At 38.1% G+C, this 20469-nt stretch overlaps 1 protein-coding gene across 1 annotated transcript; it reads right to left on the bottom strand.

Moving 5' to 3' along the window:
- Positions 1–6735: 6735 nt before the first annotated feature.
- LOC124160649 (caspase-1-like) lies at positions 6736–18890 on the bottom strand. The gene is made up of 5 exons (XM_046536566.1): positions 18660–18890; positions 15560–15819; positions 14325–14494; positions 12235–12361; positions 6736–9296 (listed from the first exon to the last, which is right to left on the bottom strand). The coding sequence occupies exons 2-5, from the start codon at positions 15783–15785 to the stop codon at positions 9049–9051; spliced, it is 771 nt and encodes a 256-aa protein (XP_046392522.1). The 5' UTR covers positions 15786–15819; positions 18660–18890; the 3' UTR covers positions 6736–9048.
- Positions 18891–20469: the final 1579 nt, after the last annotated feature.

Here is a 20469-nt window from a genome sequence, read left to right as displayed (position 1 = left end):
TGAGTGGATAGATGCCTGACTTAGGCTGTAACGAAAATTTAATTCATATCTTATTATTAAAAAATGAATTTATATCTTATAGGGAATTCCAAAAGAGAGATTCACAAATAATGTTTATGCTCAGAATATGTATAAAGAACGGTTAGCTGTGTATAAAAGTCTAAGTAACTCGTAAGAGGAGCATTTAAAAAATTTCTGGCGCTAGATGCACGAATAATATCAGACGCTGAGTTGATAAATATTAATTATAGCTTATACTACAACTGGACAGCAGATACTTTCCAGCACATTGATAGTCAATGTAAGGTCGAGGACAAAATTTGCTTGAAATTACGAAAACTCGCTGCACAAACCATATGATACCATACTAAGCTTCCATATCCTCCAAAAGCCCGATAAATAGTATTTTCTACCTGAATGACTCAGACTTTTCACCATGAACAGATATTTTGAGCTGCTCTTTTTTACTGAACAGAATCAAAGGTTCATCAAAATTGACTGTTTAACCAACCTCTAAGCGAAATCATTACTTAATTTGCCAACGAAATTGGAGGATTATTCTATAATGAGAAAAAACCATCGATCATTCCGTTGGATTTCACTTCATTGCATACGTAGCAGTCAACCTCGAATGCCTCTTCGTCTGCCGCTGCGGCCGACCGTCTCCCGACCCTGCGCATAGTGGGCTGAAATCGAAAAAAGCTGGACAAAACCTCAAAATCGATTTTTTAGAGTGCGGAAATTGAAACTTTGCACAGTTGTTTTCAATACATTAGTGCATTTTTTGACGCAAACCCTTTTGTCACAGATAAATTTTTTAAACAAATTACGTGGCCTCAAAGTTGAACAAATTTCGCAAAAATTGCCCTCATTGAATTTTTTTCGAAATGCAGCATGTTAAAACTAATGCCACGCCTTCTGTAGTAATTCAATAGAAACAGAAATTTACAATATTATTATGCAATTTATGCTTGTTAATTCTTGGCAACTTTCACGACTCAGTTGTATTATTTGTGGCCAATACGATACAAAATGGCGGACCCTGTTTTTCGTCGAAATTTTGTGTTCGTGTACGATTATAAAAAAAGTATCGCCGAGTTACCTCGAGACATTAACACCATATATACAACAAAGCATATAGAGTGTGATACCAGAAGGACAGCTGCGACCACCAGCGACGTCGAAATTAAGATCGATTTTTCGAACGTGCGGCACAGTTCGGAGCTTGCTGCATGCCACGGGGATTACCGTGCTCGACAGACGTTGGAAAGTGAATCTTTTAGCTACTGAATTGCGTATAAGATATAATTAATTTGAAGATACTTTTATTTTACATTTCATACCATCTAATTTCTTCATTTTCTTGCGATATTTATCGTCGATACGATAAAAATTGGAGGACTCTTTTTTTCGTCGAAATTTTGTGTTCATGTATGATTTTAAAAGAAGGATCACCGAGTTGCCCCGAGATATTTACATTGAATTACATCAAACGTTTTAGTGTCCATCCAAAAAAATCAACTACGACCGTTAGCATCAAGCAAAATAAAATTCGATGTTTTATCCCGCGCGCAGTCCGCGGCAGCTCGCCGATGGTATGGAATGTCGTGACGCGGCGTACTTTACAATTTGCTGCGTACAATCTCATAGTCTTTCATACGGATTTTTTAAAGATTTAATTACATGTAACCATTTTATTTCACATGGGATGGATGTTACTATAGTGCAATGAATTTCCTTCTCAACCCATAGTTACGGACTAGGCACCATTTTTCTATTAATTTCCGATCTACCTGAAATCAAAATTCACAATTTCGTATGCACATTTTAACCTGTTGTTTGGGTAACACCTCTTTTTTAGGCTACTTTTAATCTCAAAGTTGGAATCGTGTTTACAACCTTCCGGCCAGCCTACTTCTGGTGGGTATCTGCCCGTCCACCCTGCCAAGGTTGTTGCAAAAAGGTCCTTTATATGAATTCGTGCTCCTTGTGTGCGTTCCCTCTGAGCTATTTTCGAAAATTCCGCTTCCAGACAGATGTTTGAATTTAATTTCGTACATTCACTAGAAGAGGTAAGTTGTGCTCCGGTGATTTGTGGTTATACTCGGATACACGCATTTTGGTTACTCAAAACTCCTGAGAATCGGATAGGGATTCTTCTCTAGCTACCTTTGTGGCATCAGTCATTCACCAGAGATATCCATCGTCCAACCTGGTAAGAGATTTTCATTTTGTGTTCTTAATAATTTCACTTGTTACATATACGCGGTGCTGGCAACTTCTATCTTTTTAGCTAACATGCACGTCTCTCAAAGTCACCCTTTCTTCAATTTCGACGTATATTTTGTGTTATTGGTTACTCGTTCGCTGATATGGAACCAGAGTTGATTTGAAAAATGAAACAAAAGTGTTTTGGGAAAGCATTAAAATGCCTGGCCTCGAGGTTACTCTTCCAATGCTTTATAAAAACTGTTGAAATCGGAATTCAAAATATTGTCGTAAAATGTGTTCTCAAGTGATATTTTTATTTGATTGAACATTAAATGGAAAGCGTCATCAGAAACCACTCGAGAATATCCACCATATCTAAGAAGATCTATTTCGCCAGCACCTTCGAACTTCGATGGCATTAATATCAAACACCGCACAGATAAATACAAAGATATCCCGAGGCTTGCCCATTGGAATTAACTCTTATTATTAGACGATTGGTATAACATTCAGTGACATGGAAGTGGAAGAGACAGTTCTTCTACCGAATCCAAGTCATGCAATTACTTTTACGATATGTCCAACAGCTACCAACCTATCTAGTGGTAATCCTTTATTTATATGGAGACACAGAGAAAAAAAGGCTAAAATATGTGTGTCTTATTAAGTAAATAATAAGACTAACCATATACGCAAAAACGGTGTATATATCTATGACTATACATATCAATTGTAAATTACGCCGCGTCACGGCATTCCATACCATCGGGGAGCTGCCGCGGACTGCGCGGCAGCTCCCCGACTTTTAGAATGGAGAGAAGAGGAATTATCTTCAGGTCTTTCCAGATATTTGTCTGAAACGAACCAAGAGGAGTTATCTTCAGGTCTTTCCTGATATTTCTATTTGAAACGAACCAAGACAAATATCAGGAAAGACCTGAAGATAACTCCTCTTCTCTCCATTCTAAAATCATACCTTCCCCGGTTTGAAAAATCTTTCGCAGCGACGCAGAACGAACTTTTGAAAACCCTTTGGAATTATACCCCTTCAGAAAACGATTTTTTAAACAAATCCAACGCAATTAAGCATAGATAATGTATTTACACTGAAAATATGCATTTTGAACAATCTCGCGTGAGATTCGGGGGAGGAAGTATGTGGTCCAGCTAAATCTCACGATATTTCACGAAAGGGGGGGGGGAGGAATCCAAAAATCCACAAAATCACCTCGCGTAATTAATAGCCCCACTTACGATAGAATCTCAGTTCACGACCAGACTGTGGGCTGAGGCCTGTCATGCTGCGCACGTTCCCCGATTCAGGTCTCAGTGGAAAGTAACCTGTGTGAATTTGGTCAGGCAAGAAAAATTATCCCAGTTGTTTGCGAATTTTTAGATTTTCAATACGTTACAGATCTTGTGTAATTCAAGGATGCTATTTCAAGAAATAATGCAGATGAGTGGAAGAAGGTAACGTCAAATGAATTGGTTTCTTTGAAAGAAAATAATACCTAGGTTTTTGTTGACAAGTATTAAAATGTGTTTTAAAGCTGTGATGTGACCCAGATGTTAAGGCTATGTATAAGTGAAGATTAGTTGCAAAGGAGTATCAGAAGTGGCAGGTGAAACTTATGTTCTAGTGGAAGAAAAATAAACTATGGTTTTCTATTTCTGTTAAAAATGACTCATGAGTAAACCATATAGAAATTAAGACAGCCTTTTTGCATGGTGATTTGAAGGAAGCAATATTTATGGCTATGCCTGAAGGCTTTTTGGTAGTTAAAAAGAAAACAAAGTATGTTTGCTCAAAATGGCTCTGTGTTAGCTAAAACAAGCCTCTCCAGAATGTGGAATGATGAAATTCATTGTGATTTAATTGGCCTGGGGCTGAATCTGTGGGAAAAAGATTTATGTGTTTATTTTTAAAGAACTCAATGTTGAATGTTTTTGTCGCATTATACGTGGATGGCTTCTTAATTTTTTTCTAACGATATTCAATAAACTGAGACGATGAAGGATACTCTCGTGAGGAAATATAAAATGAAAGACCTAGGAGAGGTTCGAAAATGACAAAATGGAGGAGCAAATAATCCCTGATCAGAGTCAATATATTGATGAATTGTTAATTAAGTACAAAATGTGTGACTGTAATGACTTCGGAATTCCCATGGAAATTAGTTTGAAACTTGATTCTAACAATTGTGTAATTCCTGAAATACCATACCAATGTCTTCTACTGTCAATAATGTATTTATTGGTAAGCACTCGACCCAATATTTAGCGCTCTATAGGTTATATGGTTGGAAGAAAATTACTTTGCTTTTCTACAAAACACGCACTTTATTGCCGACTAGTTTCGAGACTACTAGTCTTGAGAATGGTACAGTGTACCATTAGACTAGTAGTCTTGAAAATGGTACAGTGTACCGAAACTAGTCGGCAATAAAGTGTGTGTTTTGTAGAAAAGCAAAGTAATTTTCTTCCAACCATATAATGGAATTCTACAAAGTAAAGGCCTCAACAATTCAGTGCATCACTCTATAGGCTAAGCTATTTATGGTTAACACTGATAGATATTCTCACTCAGGTAATGTGTTTACCTTTGGAAAATTCCCATACCATGGTCTTTCGGAAAACATAAGTGTGTTTCTCTCTCGAGTACGGAAGCTGAGTATGTAGCTATAACGGGTGCTGTTAAGGAAGCAATTCATTTAAGATCATTATGGTTTATATTGTTAGGTATTACGGAAGAAAACATTGCGTAATATAATAATGATCAAAGTGCATTGAAATTGGCTGTGAATATAATTTTTCACATTAAAACTAAGCATATTAAAATAATATACCATTTCATTTGAGATGGTATCAAGACGGAAAAGGCTTTCCTTCTAATTTCCCTGTCAACTATTTATAACCCTGCTGACTTTTGACAAAATGAGTACCAAATCAGGCGTAATAATGTATTCCTAAGGGTAAGCATTACTTTAGCATAGATAAAGTTGGAATGTCACTGGTCTTAGAGGGGATGTTGGAACTTTGTAAGTAAACTAATGGCATTCTTATACTTGTATTTTACATTGTCTTTTTCTCCCTCGTCCATTTGTAATAAAGCGCGTGTTATACCAGTCTTGCAAAGCACGCTCAACAGATCTCACATTTGGTCTTTTTATTCCTCACGTCCACCCCTAATTTTCAACAAATCTCACCCCACTGAGCCAAAATTGAGAATGCTGGCTAGAATGTTGCATGTTTTACAAATTGAGTGACTCGCACACATTTTTCCAACAAACGCATTACGAACTTTGCAATTCATTACGGAACACACCACAAAGAATTTTTTCCAGTTTATCTAAGTCATGTAGATTTACTTTACAGCTGTAACACGAAAACTTTCCATAAAGAAGAATTGTCCCCCTTTGAGAGCAGAGAGTGAGTCGTCACACTTGCCGATTTCCTCCACAGCCCATAACAATTTGACGCTTATCACTCATTTCCTTGAGTTTTGGTGTGCCTAAGTCAGCGGCCATCGAGCGAGATATTATGAGGGGAGAATTATTGGGGTACCCAACGGCAGCAGGTAAAGCAGGGGGAAGCAAAAGTAAATTTAGTTCGAAACGAAAGTTTAGAACAAATTTCTTTAAATCCAAGAAAATTGATGTTGGTGTAAATCATCTAATTAAAATAAATTTTTTTTTCTTCTTATCTTGATCTCGTTAATAGTTATTTTTTTAACTAGGTGTGGCAATACCTTAGTGACATAATATCAATAAATATGTACAAAGTATGTCAAAACTTTTTGGGTGTTCTGTTCTTATATATATGTATGTATGTATATATATATTTTAGATTATATTATTGTAAAAAAACGCAATCGGAACATTTATTTATGTAAAAATATCGTGTATCTTTGTTATCTTTGTATTTTATATTGTTCTTATGTTTTTTCTTTCATAGCCCTGATGATGGTTTTAAATAAACAGTAACTTTGGCTATAACTTGTTTGCATAACAGTCGTTGACTTAAACTCCAGGAAATATTTTAGCATATAAAATAAAAATATATTTTCGAGCATATAATCTTTAAAACTAATAAAGCCCTGTTATAATTGCCTTGAAATTTTAGCTTCCTTAACCTTTTGTGTTTAACTTGAATGCTGTTACAACTTGAATGTCCACGGCTTGCCCCACTCTAATTTGAACCTGGGTAAGCCCTTGGGAAGAATGTATACTGCTCTAGAACATAAGAGAATGCTACTTAATATAATTTTCGATAGAAATTAAAAAAGAAATAAAATAGTAAAGAAACGTTTATACTAAAGCAAACTGATCAATTCCATTAATTGTATAGATAACAATTAAACGGGCCAAATCAAACTATTATTTAACATGAATTAATATTTGTACAATAAGCAATTACATAATGAAATTCAAATAAAAATGCTATTGAGAGTATACAGAGGTAAAAAGGGGAAATAATACCCACACAGTACCATTTTCTTGGGTAGCTGAAGTAGAAACATCCAAAGAGGTTGAAATCTATATATATTTGCTGCATTAACGAAGATAGTTTTTCTTATAAAAACAAAGAAAGACCCATGAAATTGTAATGAACAAGTAATAAGCAAAAATTAGAAAAAAAACAAAAATCATCATTTGAAATCTCATAGGAAAAGGCAAGGATTTAACCTATTCCATTATACCCCTAGGGAGTAAATCAATTCCTTTCATTCACTTTCCAGGGGGAAAACCACAATCACCGGTCAGACAGAAAATTGTTCAGGATAGTTCAGAAAGGTATCATTTACCCAGGATGTCAATTCAGGAAAAATTTTGGCTAACTTACATCTAATGGCAGTGAATTGCATAATCTTTAAGTAGTCACTCTAATTGGCTTACTGAATTGAAAAGAACCACGAGGACGGATATCAATTTCAACGCCTTTTTCCGTTGTATTCTGAATTCATCTATCACTCCGAAGAATCAATGAACGAATATGGGATGCTTAATTTTTATATAATAAATTTTAATTTTTAACGATAAATGTTTCCCAGCCCGAGACGTAAGATGATAATGGTGAGCCTGTGGAAATTTAAACCTACATAGGCGACGTAAGTACTCGTAACTCGACCCCTTCTTTCAAGTGGGACATTAAGCGCATTCATAGTAAAAGGCATTTTCAATTTGTTGCTTCCCTCCTTATCGAGATTAGTGGGCGTAGAAGAGCAGAACTCATGGTGGTTAATAAATAACAATCGGCCCAGGACAATGCACACGGTAAGGAGTATGCTTATTTTGGCGCTTTGCGCATGATATTTTTCTTTCGTGATATGAACTTAATTGTATTGATTATGTAGTTCATCGAAGGATAATCTGACACGTTTTTGGCCGTGTTATTGAATTGTTTTTTACGACTCGCGGATTGAATTATGAGCACAGATACAGTGCCTATTCGGTTGGATACATGTATCCCTTTGCCAGATGACAATTCGTTAAATTTTTCTCATGGAGTAATATCTGATTTTTTTGTGCAAAAAACATTCGAATGACGTCGTTATCGATTTATAAAACTGTACATGTAACTCCTAACTTAGAAACATTATACTGGATTTATGATTCAGCAGAGTAAAATATTGGTGTTTATAATGCATCATGACTAATGAAGGTCGATTCATAAACACAGAGAACATCAACGAGGTTAATACTTTAGGCTGAGGTATATATTTCTGTAAATACTCATTTATTGATCACTGATTTTTTCAGATCTAATTACGAACTGCTGAATTTACTTAGCTGGTACTGTAAACAAGAATCAAAATAAAAATGATATGCTTAGAAGCTTACATAATAGACTCAGACCGGCATTGAAATAGTATATGGAAGGCTTTTTTCAATTTTTCTTGGGCAAGGCACTCAAAATCCTGACGTGAATTGTAAAATGAATAAATGCGCGAGACCACTGCAATGGTCCTCCTTCTCGCACTCGTCGACGGTCTAACATCGTCATTATCAAGATTCATTGGCAGGGGCGAACTGTCCCGGTCGGCTACTCGGCGATGGCCGCAGGCCCCGGGCTTAAGGGACCCTCACAATGCTCGCGTCTATCGTTAAGCGCATATGAAAGGTGTAATAGAAAAGACTTGGATTACTTGAACCAAAGTTTTTTTGCAATCATAAAACTCTGCGAATTTGCTAGCTACTTTATTTAGAATATATGTACTCAGTTTAAAAAAATTATATAAAAAATAAATTAAATAAAGTTGTCAGATGATAAAAGAGAACCTGATGCATTTATGAAAGGGTAGTTCGAAAACATTAATTAAGAGGTTTTTTAAAAAAAGATTTCAGTTCAGTTTCAAGAAACAAATTCACTCAATAGATTATAGAACCAAGATGTTCCTTCTTCTTCTCATGGTATTTTTTTCTGACGGATTTGCTATTTTTTATTTATTTTTTCCCAGCTTTTAAGAGCCAGAATAGCGTCAAAAAAATTTTCTGGGGGAGGACCTCCAAATCCCCCGAGAAGGATCCCCAGCCGAGGGCCCCCAATCACCCCTGACTGCCCCTGCTCATCGGGGATTGAGGCCCCGCCTCACTGCTTCTCCAGTTTATTTTTCTTATTTTAATCCTATGAAACCTACCTGAATACTTTACTAATAATAACGCAATGATTTTTACAACACTACCGATGCAACTCATCACCATGCGCTTCTGCATGTCGTACATTTTTTTCTCCGTTGGGGCCCTTGGATCACGCTGCCACCAACCGCCGCTACCACCCCTTGGTAAACAATCCGCGCCCCTTCTTCAGTTGCCTTGAAATCTTCAGAGTGGGCGTGAGCTATGAAGAAAACTCCTGAGGTGATGTTAGGTACAGTTCTTTTGTAAGGGTGCTGTAAACTTCAATGCATTGTTTTAGCAACTTTTCCTCCTCGCCTCTCTCTGAATAATCATTCACATGAACGCCTTCTTCCTTTCTACTCATTATTCTGTTAGCAAGAGCCAGCTCCCTTATAATCTCCATTCCTTGACACTGAGTACGAGCTTCACACATGCATTCCATCAACAACCGCCTCACTGATCGGCTGTCTGAAATGAAAATAAAGATTATTGCGAGAAAACGAATATACGACTAATATGAAATCACTCATATATCTCCTAAAAATTCTTGTAACGATATCGAATGTTTTTTTCACAATTAAATGCAATAAGAACCGATACAGAGTGATTCAACAGTCACTGGCTCAATTTGTAGCAATTTCACCACAGTAGGAGCGGTTATTATTCGGTAATATTCCACAAAGCTTTTAATAAAATAAAACGCTTTTGGCACTTACTAAGTCATTTACAAGGGATATTCCTAGTAGATATGATAACAAGAGAAACCAGTTGGGTTAATAAAAGTTGTGTGGAATATTAACTAATTATTTTAACCTCCATCAAACATTGCAGAGTTTCTAAAATATTGCAACGCTGCGTACGCCAAAAAAGCTACACCTTTTTATTGCTATACGCCAATTCCGGTGGCCAGCCATCAGATAAAATTTCGAATAAGGAACCACTTGAAACTCCGCGCAGGAACCAAAATGGCGGCCACAAAATATGGCCTTCACTAGCCGTTGCATTGGATCACTGTATTCCTTTTGTATCATTTCTTACGGTGGTCAGAGTTCGATGGTACTAAATTTATTTAAAATCTCTTATTAAGACTAAAATTTTATGAAAATAAAAATTCAAATTGAAAACATTTCTCATCCTAACATTTAAAAATCCAAAAATTTCACTTTTATGATTCAATTCATCGATTGTTTCTAGAACAGAATTTGAAGTGGCTCCCTATTTGCAATGACATCTTTGAGTATACATTATGACCACAGGAAGTGGCATATTTCAAACAGAAACAGCGTTTCAGGTATGATGGACATGTATACAAAACGCACTTCATCGGAAGGATGCATATCAGAAAGATTCAAAACGCTACTCTTTCCCAGTCTATCACGGTTCACAGGTGCAGAATCTATTATATTCATGGATGCACTCGCCAGAACGAATTATTTGTCTTATTTTTCGTGCCATTGCATATAATTTTAGTTTCAACTTCACTTTATCGGAGTTACCCATTTCTCATATTAAGCTTGCATGAATAAAAGTAATTTAATCAGTAACCGTTACCATTATATAGTTTTCTATGTGAATGTATCCGTGTTATAAACCTGAGTTGCGTTAAGTGATGAATACCCCGCCTGCATACATGCTCACTTAGCTCGCGGCTCAGGTACTTCGTGGGCCCGTGCGCCAACTTACGGCATACACACTATAATCATATTAGCGTGGCATGACTTCGTGCGTCGCACAATAGGGAAAGTCGACTCCCCACTCTGCTCCATGAACGAGCATTGCTTGAATCCGATGATAGAAATTCATAGTCAGAGTGGTCACTAATTTACTTCGTCAATTCGCTAAACTGATCCTTTAAGCTCAGGCGTAGCATTGCCTACATTATATCATCATCATCATCATTAGTCAACAATCCTGAGATTGGTTTGACGCAGCTCTCCATTTCTCTCTCCTATCCGCTAATATTTTCATAGCTACGTATTTCTTCTCTTATGCATCCTTTATAACCTGTCCGATATAACTCATTCGGAGCCGTCCCTTGCCCTTTTTCCCTTCCACCAGTCCTTCAACGATTGTCTTCATCAGACCATCGTGCCTCAAAACGTGTCCGACTAAGTTGTCCTTTCTTCTGCATAAGGTTTTTAGGAGGTTTCTCTTTTCTCCCACTCTTCTTAGCACTTCCTCGTTACTCACACGGTCAATCCATTTTATCTTCATCATTCTTCGGTAGCGCCACATTTCGAATGCTTCCACTCTTGACTTCTCTGCTGCTGTCAACGTCCAAGCCTCGCTTCCATAGAGACATTATATACGCTAAGAAATTTCGAATATTCTATATTATATGTTCCTTTCGGGAAATGCTGCGTGGGAATCATTTTGAGTCAACTTTTCACGCCTCTTACCGGGAGCTTAATCAAGAGAATGAGAGCAACGTTCTCGTCTCGAAATTATATAGTGTCCGTAGTCCCATTTGAATTTTATGCGGAGGACGATAGCCGTAGGGTATTTGAAAGGGCGAGGAGCCAGAATGATATTAATGGACACTATAGAAGATTGAGACGAGAACTTTCCTCATATTCTCTTTAAAACGTTCCCAGTAAGAGGAGTGAAAAGTTGGGTTAATATAATTTCCAGGCAGCAATTCCCGAAAGAAACATATCATTATTAAAGTATTCTACCGATTAAGATAGGTTTCCACGGAGTGCTTAAGAAGAATTCCGGGAGCCTCCCCTTTCATCATGCACTTCCCTCTTCAATGCACAGCAAGACCTACTCCCTTTCATTCTATCTAAAAATCCTATTCTTTTCCTTCCCCTCCCTCGTTTACCTAACATTCTTCCCTCTAACACCATTTTCAACATCCCCTCCCCGCTAAGTATTCGCTCCATCCATACATTCTGTCTCCTCCGTATCTCATCTAAAACTGTCCCTCCACACCCACCATGTCCAGCACTTTGACGTTCCTTTTCATCTCCGTCAATTTCACCTTCTCCGTTCTTCGCCACACCCACATCTCGAATGCCTCGAGTCTTCTCTCGTCCTCCTTCCTAAGTGTCCACGTTTCTGCACCGTAAAGCGCTACACTCCAGATCAGACTCTTCACTAACCTTTTCTTTAAATTCTTGCATAGCGAACCTCTCAGATGCTCCTTTCTGTTCGCGAGTGCTTCCTTTGCTAGTGCAATTCGCTTCCTGATGTCCTTGCTACTGTATCCCATTTCCTCCAACGTGCTGCCTAAATAGTTGAACTGCACAACCTACTCAAGTTTTTCTCAACCCACCTTTATCTCATGTTAGACAAAAGAAGCAGCGAAGATTTTAAAATGATTTCAATGAGCTTAAATCAGATTGAAATCGGAGCTTTAAGCACAATTCCCTTGATTGAGTACACCCAATGAGTCGGTTCTTACACAAGGTACTGCTGTGGATGACCAACATGTTCGGCTCAGCGGGGTACAAATCCTGGTATACGACCACTCCTCCCTTTTCTCCGTATACTTCACCTTTTCCAGAGTCAACCACATCTCCACGGCAGGCCTGTAACGAAGAAAGTAGGTATTTTTAGGTGAATCAATGGCTAAGATCGTTCTACACCTTAAAATACATAGGTTTGTGCATACAGTCAATTTTCGTAAATTTGAAGATGTTTTTCATTACATATTGCCTCTATTGTTTGAGGAAAATTTCGGCTCTTTTTGTTATCTGACTCTTTATTTCCCTGTTTCTCGCATTTATTTTTCCTTTCCTTGCGTGCTTACAATAGGCTCGTTCACATTTTTCTATACATGTCGATTTAACAAGATATATAATAAAGAGGAAGGATAGTGGGAAAAGGTTTCTCGAACTAGTACGCAGAACGTTTTAGAACGCAGGATCTATGAGGAGGGATGTTGGCCGGAGGATTTCGGGAAGACGGTTTTAATTCCGCTACCGAAAAAGTAGAAAGCTGTGAAAAGCTATTGGAATATCAGCCTAATATTGCATGCAGCGAAAGTAGTACTGAGGATATTGAACAGACGAATAGAGGCGAGGGCAAACGAGTATTTAGGCGAAGATCAGTTTCGTTTTAGAAAAGGGACGTCAACTCGTGATGCATTAGCAATAATGAGGTCCCTCGTGGAGAGCAACCTAGAATATGACTTAGAATATGACCAGGACGTGTATGCCTGTTTCCTGGATTTTGAAAAAGCGTTTGATAGGGTGAACTGGGTAAAGTTAATGGATATTCTCAGGAGAATAGGTGTATATTGGAGGAATAGACGACTAATTCGTAATCTGCATATGGCCCAGACTGAACAAGTGAGGGTAGCGAGCGGAGAATCTGGGTGGGCAAGCATTGGCCGAGTAAATGGTGCTTCAATGTATTCATAACTTTCTAAAATTGTAAAATAAATTCCTAAAAGTACGGTGAAGAATAACCCTTGTATTGCTTGCGAATGGTCATTTTCTATTAATCCACGATGAGCAGGCAAGGCTGTCTTCTATCGCCGCTGCTTTTTGACGTATAGGCTGAGGAGATAATAAGAGAAGCGTGGGACGAGTTGGAAGCTGGAGTGAAAGTGGGAGGAATGATATTTAAATCGGTAAGGTTCGCGGATGATCAGGCGCTGATTAGCCAGTCAGCGAGGGGACTGCAGGTAAAACTTCTAACAACCCTGCTTACCGTTATTCCTTTCGCCGATTCAAAAGATGCTGTAAAGAGCTGACCTACCAAAAATTGATGTTCGATTTGACTTCGCATGAGTTAAGACTGATTTATCCATCAACATCGAGGCTTTTTGATCGCATGTTGACAGTCTTAAATGCAGTCTATCTTTTCCAAAAACATTGATTTTTGACTCAATAGAAGCGAGAGTGTATTTGATAAATGTGAACTATTCTCTGAATATATTTCCTCAGTTTTCAGTGCTGCTTCTCTTCCTATTCGTAACTTTGAGTTCTGTGTATTCACACCTATAATGTTGGAAATCCTTCATCATCTTAAGTATTCTCTCAATTGATGGCGACCAAGTTTGCTCTTGCTTCAAGTCAAACCTAGCAGTCGCCGAACATTCAAGTTTGATCCTTGTAACTAATTCATTGCCATGCTTAGTTGTTTTTATAAACGTTTCTATTCATCCTTACAAAAAACAACTTCCTATTGCTATAGAGCACAAAAAAGTAGACAAAATGCTTCCGCCTCAAATTAAAAAATTGTAGATCGTCCCAGAATTGCAAAATTTGCTAATCGCACAAAAATAGTAAACGCAGATATTGTTCCTGTTTTCGTATCAGTAACTTCATGCTTTCTGAATTTTAAGTTATAGACAGTACAACATATACCGTTATGAAGGTATATATCAATACTTAGAACTAACTTACAATAATTTTCTACCTGAATGTTGAGAATTTTGGGTTTCCTTTGGTTTTACGTCAGTTAGTTTCTGTTTCTCGCTTTCGTGCTTTAGGCATTAAGAACATGATTATCCTTCCTAAAGCTAACCTCCTATAATTCTCTTACCTGAATGATGAAAATTTTCGGTTTCCCTTCCATGCCTTTATATTTTGCTATTTTTTCCCAAAGTAGTCGCGGTTTATACTGCGTGTTATATGTCCTCAAACTTTCTTCAGTGCCGTGAGTAAATACGGCAATCAAAACACAGGAGTCATTTGTGTGGTCTTCTTCCGTCCCTGAAATTAAAATTAAAATATGCTCCAATGGCATTCATGTCTAAGATACAATTCATTAGACACAAAAGGGGTAGAAAAATCAGGCCGAAACATTAAAGTACAATCTATAATTCCCTGACATTTCCCGACTTCACAGACTACTCTTAACATTTTCCAAGCTGTTCCCCAATGAAAACCTTCAACTACCCCGAAAGGCGCTTTAATACGCCTCTGAGGATTGTGCTGGGACTCTAGCTATTTACCTGGAAAGACACTAACGTGTGGATAACGTTTTTTTTTTCTTTTGAGAAAAGTTTCTTCCTGTCATCAGAAAAAATTACATGCCCTAATTACGATACATATGCCGTAGTTAAATTATTATGTAAAGTCTGCGAAGTTGGAAACCATGAATAATGTGCCGAGGTTTTTTGTTTGGCCCCCATGACAAAAGAGAGAGCTATGGCATGGGCTGAATTCAGGTGCAACATTTTGCGTAGTGATTGAAATGAATGTTGTTTAATTTTTATTAAGATATTCAACTGGTTAGGGTAGATATGCAAGTGGTATTTTGCCAATTACCCATGCCTCTCTTCCCAGTCATGGATGAAATTGTGATTGGTCACAAGTAAATAAATGTGAAGCGAATATGTAAATAATCGATCTGTTACCACCGAATTTGTTTCTTACTAAAACGAAACCTTACTCGAGGTTAGGCAAAAAATCAGGCTAAAAAAGTTGTAAGTCTTAAACAATTATCTTCCCTCCCTTCCATCATCCCCGTAAGGTGGATATGGTTTTGTCCATGCGCCAAAATCGCTTAGATTTTACCGCGGAACAACCGTATTAAATTTCATGTTTTCCTCTTTGAATGCAATATTTATTCGTAATACCTTTAGGACTAATGGGAATTATAGGATGAGGTTACCAAGCTTATCATAATTTGGCGGAAAATTGCTAGCTGATACAGATATTTCTGTTATTTGGCGTGTAAATGAATTTCGAAACACAAGGAGACTAATGATAGAACTTTCCGCGCAAAAAATTAATCCGCTACATAATTATATATAAATCAGTTAGTTTACTCACATTTTTCCAGCTTAACCTGTATTTCTTCGTCCGATAGATCTTTGAATTTTTTAATACGATTACTTTTAAATCCAAATTCCGCTACAACACTTTCTAGTCTCTTAATTTCTAAATGTGCATCAGACCTGTTATCTTCTTCGTTTTCAAAAGTTTCCTGATAGAAAATGAGGCAATCACCAGGATCAGATTTTATGTCATATCTGAGAGGAGTATTATCATCACTCATATTTCCCCAAGACCGATTTGCAGGTAATTCCGACCTGAAAATAAAAGAAATAATGCAGGTGTTACTTATTGCAAAACAATGATATGAATACAAATGAAACGTTAAAAATAAAGATATAAAATATTTGTTGCTATTCATTCCACTTCCACGCAGATGAGCATCTTGTAAAGCACAGAAGTTAAACATTGGCTGCGGAATTGAAAAAATAACGGTGTAGTTAAAAAAAGGGATCGGCAACTTAACTATAGCTGGATGGTGGCATTAAATCAAATGCAGTCAGAAATAAATTCCATTCACGAGTCATTTGAAACATTCCTAAAGGGGATTAGGTTGGTGTGGTGGCTAGAGTGTTGGCTTCCCACCCGGCGGGCTCGGGTTCAAATCTCGGCAGTGGTAGAGAATTTTCAGAGACTGCCCGATCCCTGCTTGAGGGCTGTGTGGAGGACATTTCAAGCGCAACACTCCGTCCGTCGGATGGGACGTTAAGCCGTGGTCCCCCTGGCGCCTTTCGTTAAGAGCAGCCTAATGCCGACACCGAGTTTCTCTCCACCCTTCTTCCATACCCTTCCCTCATGGCTCAAATGACCTCAGCTGTCGGTCGCCTCCTCTAAATACCATAATACCAACATTCCTAAATGTAGAGGTGAAACAAAGACTGTAAAAGGGAGAGGGCGACCAGCATGCTCCTCAGTAGGTTATTTATCCCTAATAGAATTACTAATTCTTGCTGACTAAAGCCACGATGAAGTTGATGGTGGGTGAATTAACTTTGTGGAAGTTATGCTTGCTAAAATGAAATAAAATGCACCGTGTACTTTGCGCAATTATTTCAATATTCAGCAAACTGTTTCGACATGTTCTACGTCATTCTCAAGCGCAACTTCCATCGGTGGCAAGAAGTAATGAGGGCTCAGGGGAGCCTTGCGAGGGCACAACGCACCGGGGCCGGGACCCAGCAATCGTGCTGATACGCCCGATCACCCGGGGAGGGGGTTGGAAGGGAAGGAACAAGGAAAGAGGCCCCGCCGCGATAGGAGCCCGACGACGCCTCTGGAGTAGGGAAAAGGTTGGAATGGATGGGACGGGGAAAAACACCTCAACGCTATAGAAGCGAAAAGGGCCCACAAGCAAGCGAAACCAGGCCATTACTGTGCCAGCGATTTTGGAGGATTATTTTACAAGGAAGAATAATCCAACGATCAAATCACTAGATATGCCATCTATGGCAGTTGCGCTTCAATCAAATCAATGACAGTCAGCTGCGTCAGCAGGGGCGGACCCAGGATTTATTTCTGAGGGGAAGCACAAGCAAATGCCGTATCCAGGGTTTGTTCCGGTGGGGGGAGGCACAAGGATTCCTCATAATACAAAACGAAAGTAAAGATAATGGGACGGTATTAAAAAGGTTGCATATTTTTTACGGGTCTGAGGGGGGGGGTGGACGTGCCCCCGTGCACCCCCCACCCCCTCTAGATCCACCTATGTGCATCAGCTTCAGTGATTACCTACCAACCATATTTTCGATTAAAACTCTTCTAATGAATGAAATCAATGCCATTTTCGGCCATATCAATGTAAAAATACGCACTTAATGAGAATGTGCCGTATCGCATCATTTATCTTGACACATGACAAATGTTTTTGATTGGCAGACGAAATTATTACGATGAGCACTGTAGGACTGCATTCCACTCAGGGTTAACGTATTATTTTTCGCTTTAAATTATGCCTATTCAGGATTTACATCATCAAGAAAAAATCTTTCACTTTCAGTATTCAAAATACTACCAGCTTTCAAAATTGAGTTGAGTATTTCGAGACACAAATCAAATGTTTGTAATCAGTCACCGCGATCTTGATTGTAAGCGGCTAAAAACCATATGGAATAGTGTTGATAGCCGTGTTCAACCTCACAGAGGATGGCTGAAGAACCTCATTAAACCACACCACTATATTAATTGCAAGGAATTCTACACTATTATATTGCCCCTTCCTAACAAAATTTCAATAAAAATCTTCAGAAAATGATGACACGATGTCGTCGGCCTCATCATGAGACGTGACGCTCTGTGACGTCACTCCTTAATCTAAAAAAAAAAAAAAAAAAAAAAAAAAAAGGCAGATGCGGTGATATCTGTGTCTTATCTCTAAGTTCACGGCCACTAGTTCAACACACCATTAAAGTTTTCTCTTAAAGAATTTAATTATTGCTACTGATCTTTCTACCATATTTCCGAAGAAAATATTAAGAAGGTGATGGAACAGTTGAATAGGCCACATCATGAGTCACGATAGCCACATGAATATTTTAATCTAGGAAAAGGACTGCAAATTCGGAAGAAGAAGGTCTAATATGCATGTAATATAGCATATATGAAAGACGTAATAAAAATAGATAAATTGATAAAACATGTAATGATGGATGTGAATGAGACGAACGAAGTAAGGCTGAAGAAATAAAGTGACTGATCTACGAAAAGGAATGCAACATCGGCAGAAGAAGGCCTAATATAATTATAATATGTGAGAAACGCAAGAAAAAAATTAAACAGATAAAATATGTGAAATACTTAATGATGGATGCGAAGGAGACGAACGAAGTAAGCTGAAGAAATTTCGCCAGTGAAATTAGAGTTAAGCGGTATCAAAATAATCAGGGATACTGTTCAACGATGATGATAATGAAACACTACAGGGATGTTGAATAATTGCCTTGAGTATGTTGCGGAAAGAAAAACTTACTTCATTTGATTTTTAAGAGGCCGTCGTGGACTTGCACTTTTTCCCAACTCTCGCGGGAATGCAATCAAAAGAGAGAACCAAGGGTAGCACACATGGTATAGCCAATTACTTATTCGACACTTTTAAACCCACCTTATTAGTAGAAGAGTTGTGCTGATTACGGTGCCTTCTTCCCCAATTAAATATGAGCGAGAGCATTAATACTGATCATCTGCAGGTTAAAGAAGGAACCTGCCACGTAAAACGTAGATCCCTCAATGCGAGATAAGTGTAAGACGCTGATTCCCAGTATCAAGAGATAGCTTTCCTTGAGAGTCGGTATCTTAAGGAAAAGATTGAAGAGTTGGAATGAGACTCATGATAGTCTCCATGGGAATGACCATCATCGCGAAGAGAGGTGATAAATTTATAAGCGCTAGTATCGATAAACGACTAGAGGAAAAGATGGCAGTACCTTGATTAATGATTAGATGGCGTGAGATGACACATATAATTATTGAGTGTGAGATTCGTGCGTGTTTGTTTTACTGAAGCAGCATTATTTCATATCACAACGCTCTAATCGAGGCGTAGCTACATCACGTATGTGAATCGCCGGACAGCCTCAGCTCCAAGATTTTGGAAACGAATGTATTCTATTGTGCGTCTATTCTAGCATGAGAAAACTAAGGGGGATGAGGTTGCAGGAAGCAGCTAGGCGTTTGGCAACATTTCTGCTTCTGAATATATGTTAGGGGAAAACTTTTCACTTCTTTCACTTTCACTTCTTGAATACTCCATGTAAACCTACCTTCATCGGTGGAATACTATAATAAATAATATTTTAGCCAGAGGATACACATATTTAAATCCGATTAAAGGGAGACTCTCAGATCACTTCTTGAATACTCCATGGAAACCTACCTTAATCGATAGAATACTTTATTAAATAATATTTTAGCCAGAGGATATACATATTTAAATCCGATTCGTCCTATTCATAAGACACCGATTGTATGTGCGAGTGGAATATTCACTAGGTTACAGAATGGTTGCTACATGATGCTGGTCGCATAGCGGAGTGTTATTTGAGCATAGTTTCCCCCAAACATATATTCAAACATGTGGTTTTTAAAGCGTATTTTCATCTTCTGAAGCAGATTGCCTCTCACAAGAAAAAAAATTTTCCTCCATAAGACAATTTTTCGCACTTAGAAATTTTTGAAGCATACGAGCAGGGGCGGAGAGTACATAGAAACCCTGCATATGAGAGTTGCATAAATGTTGCAAGTGCGTTGCAGGAGTTGTGTAAGTGTTGCAAATATTTCTCACCAAAGGTTGCGAATACGTAGCTATTACGTTGCAAAAACGTAGCAGAGAGGACTTTTGACTGGTTTTGCAACGTTGAGATTACGTTGTAGCAACTCCATGCTGGTTGCAGCGTAATTTTTTCACAACACTTTCGGTTCTCATGACAAATACCAAAGGATGAAATAAATACATTTCCATTCTTTTATCACATATTGTCTTATTACTTCCAAATGTAATCCACCGATTAAGAAATTTTTCAAATTTGAACTTCGAGGGCATTTGAACTTCTTAGTTGCAACATTCAATATCACAACACTCTTTCAAACAATAAATGCGTGATTATATCAAGTATGTATTTTGACGGAAAATGGAATGACAACGCTTGGTCGGGGATACACGCTGGCCTGAGGGCAGTGTCGTTAGTCCCAGACGTTTACGCGACAGCCTCAGTAGTAAAGATATGTAAAAAAGAACCTAACTGCCAAAACAAAATGTTCACTGTAATGAACCGGTTATAAAATGAACAGTTCTCTAAAACTCCGTGTTCACTGTTAATGACTGCACTGCACACGTGCGGCGTATTCGGTCCATCAGGTATGCTCACCAAGGGCGTGGTCCAGTACACGCTCCCAATGCTCCCAAATGCTCCCGC

Source organism: Ischnura elegans, chromosome 6 (assembly GCF_921293095.1).
Source record: "Ischnura elegans chromosome 6, ioIscEleg1.1, whole genome shotgun sequence".
Taxonomy (NCBI): domain Eukaryota; kingdom Metazoa; phylum Arthropoda; class Insecta; order Odonata; family Coenagrionidae; genus Ischnura; species Ischnura elegans.
This window is presented reverse-complemented; position numbering and strand designations above follow the sequence as displayed.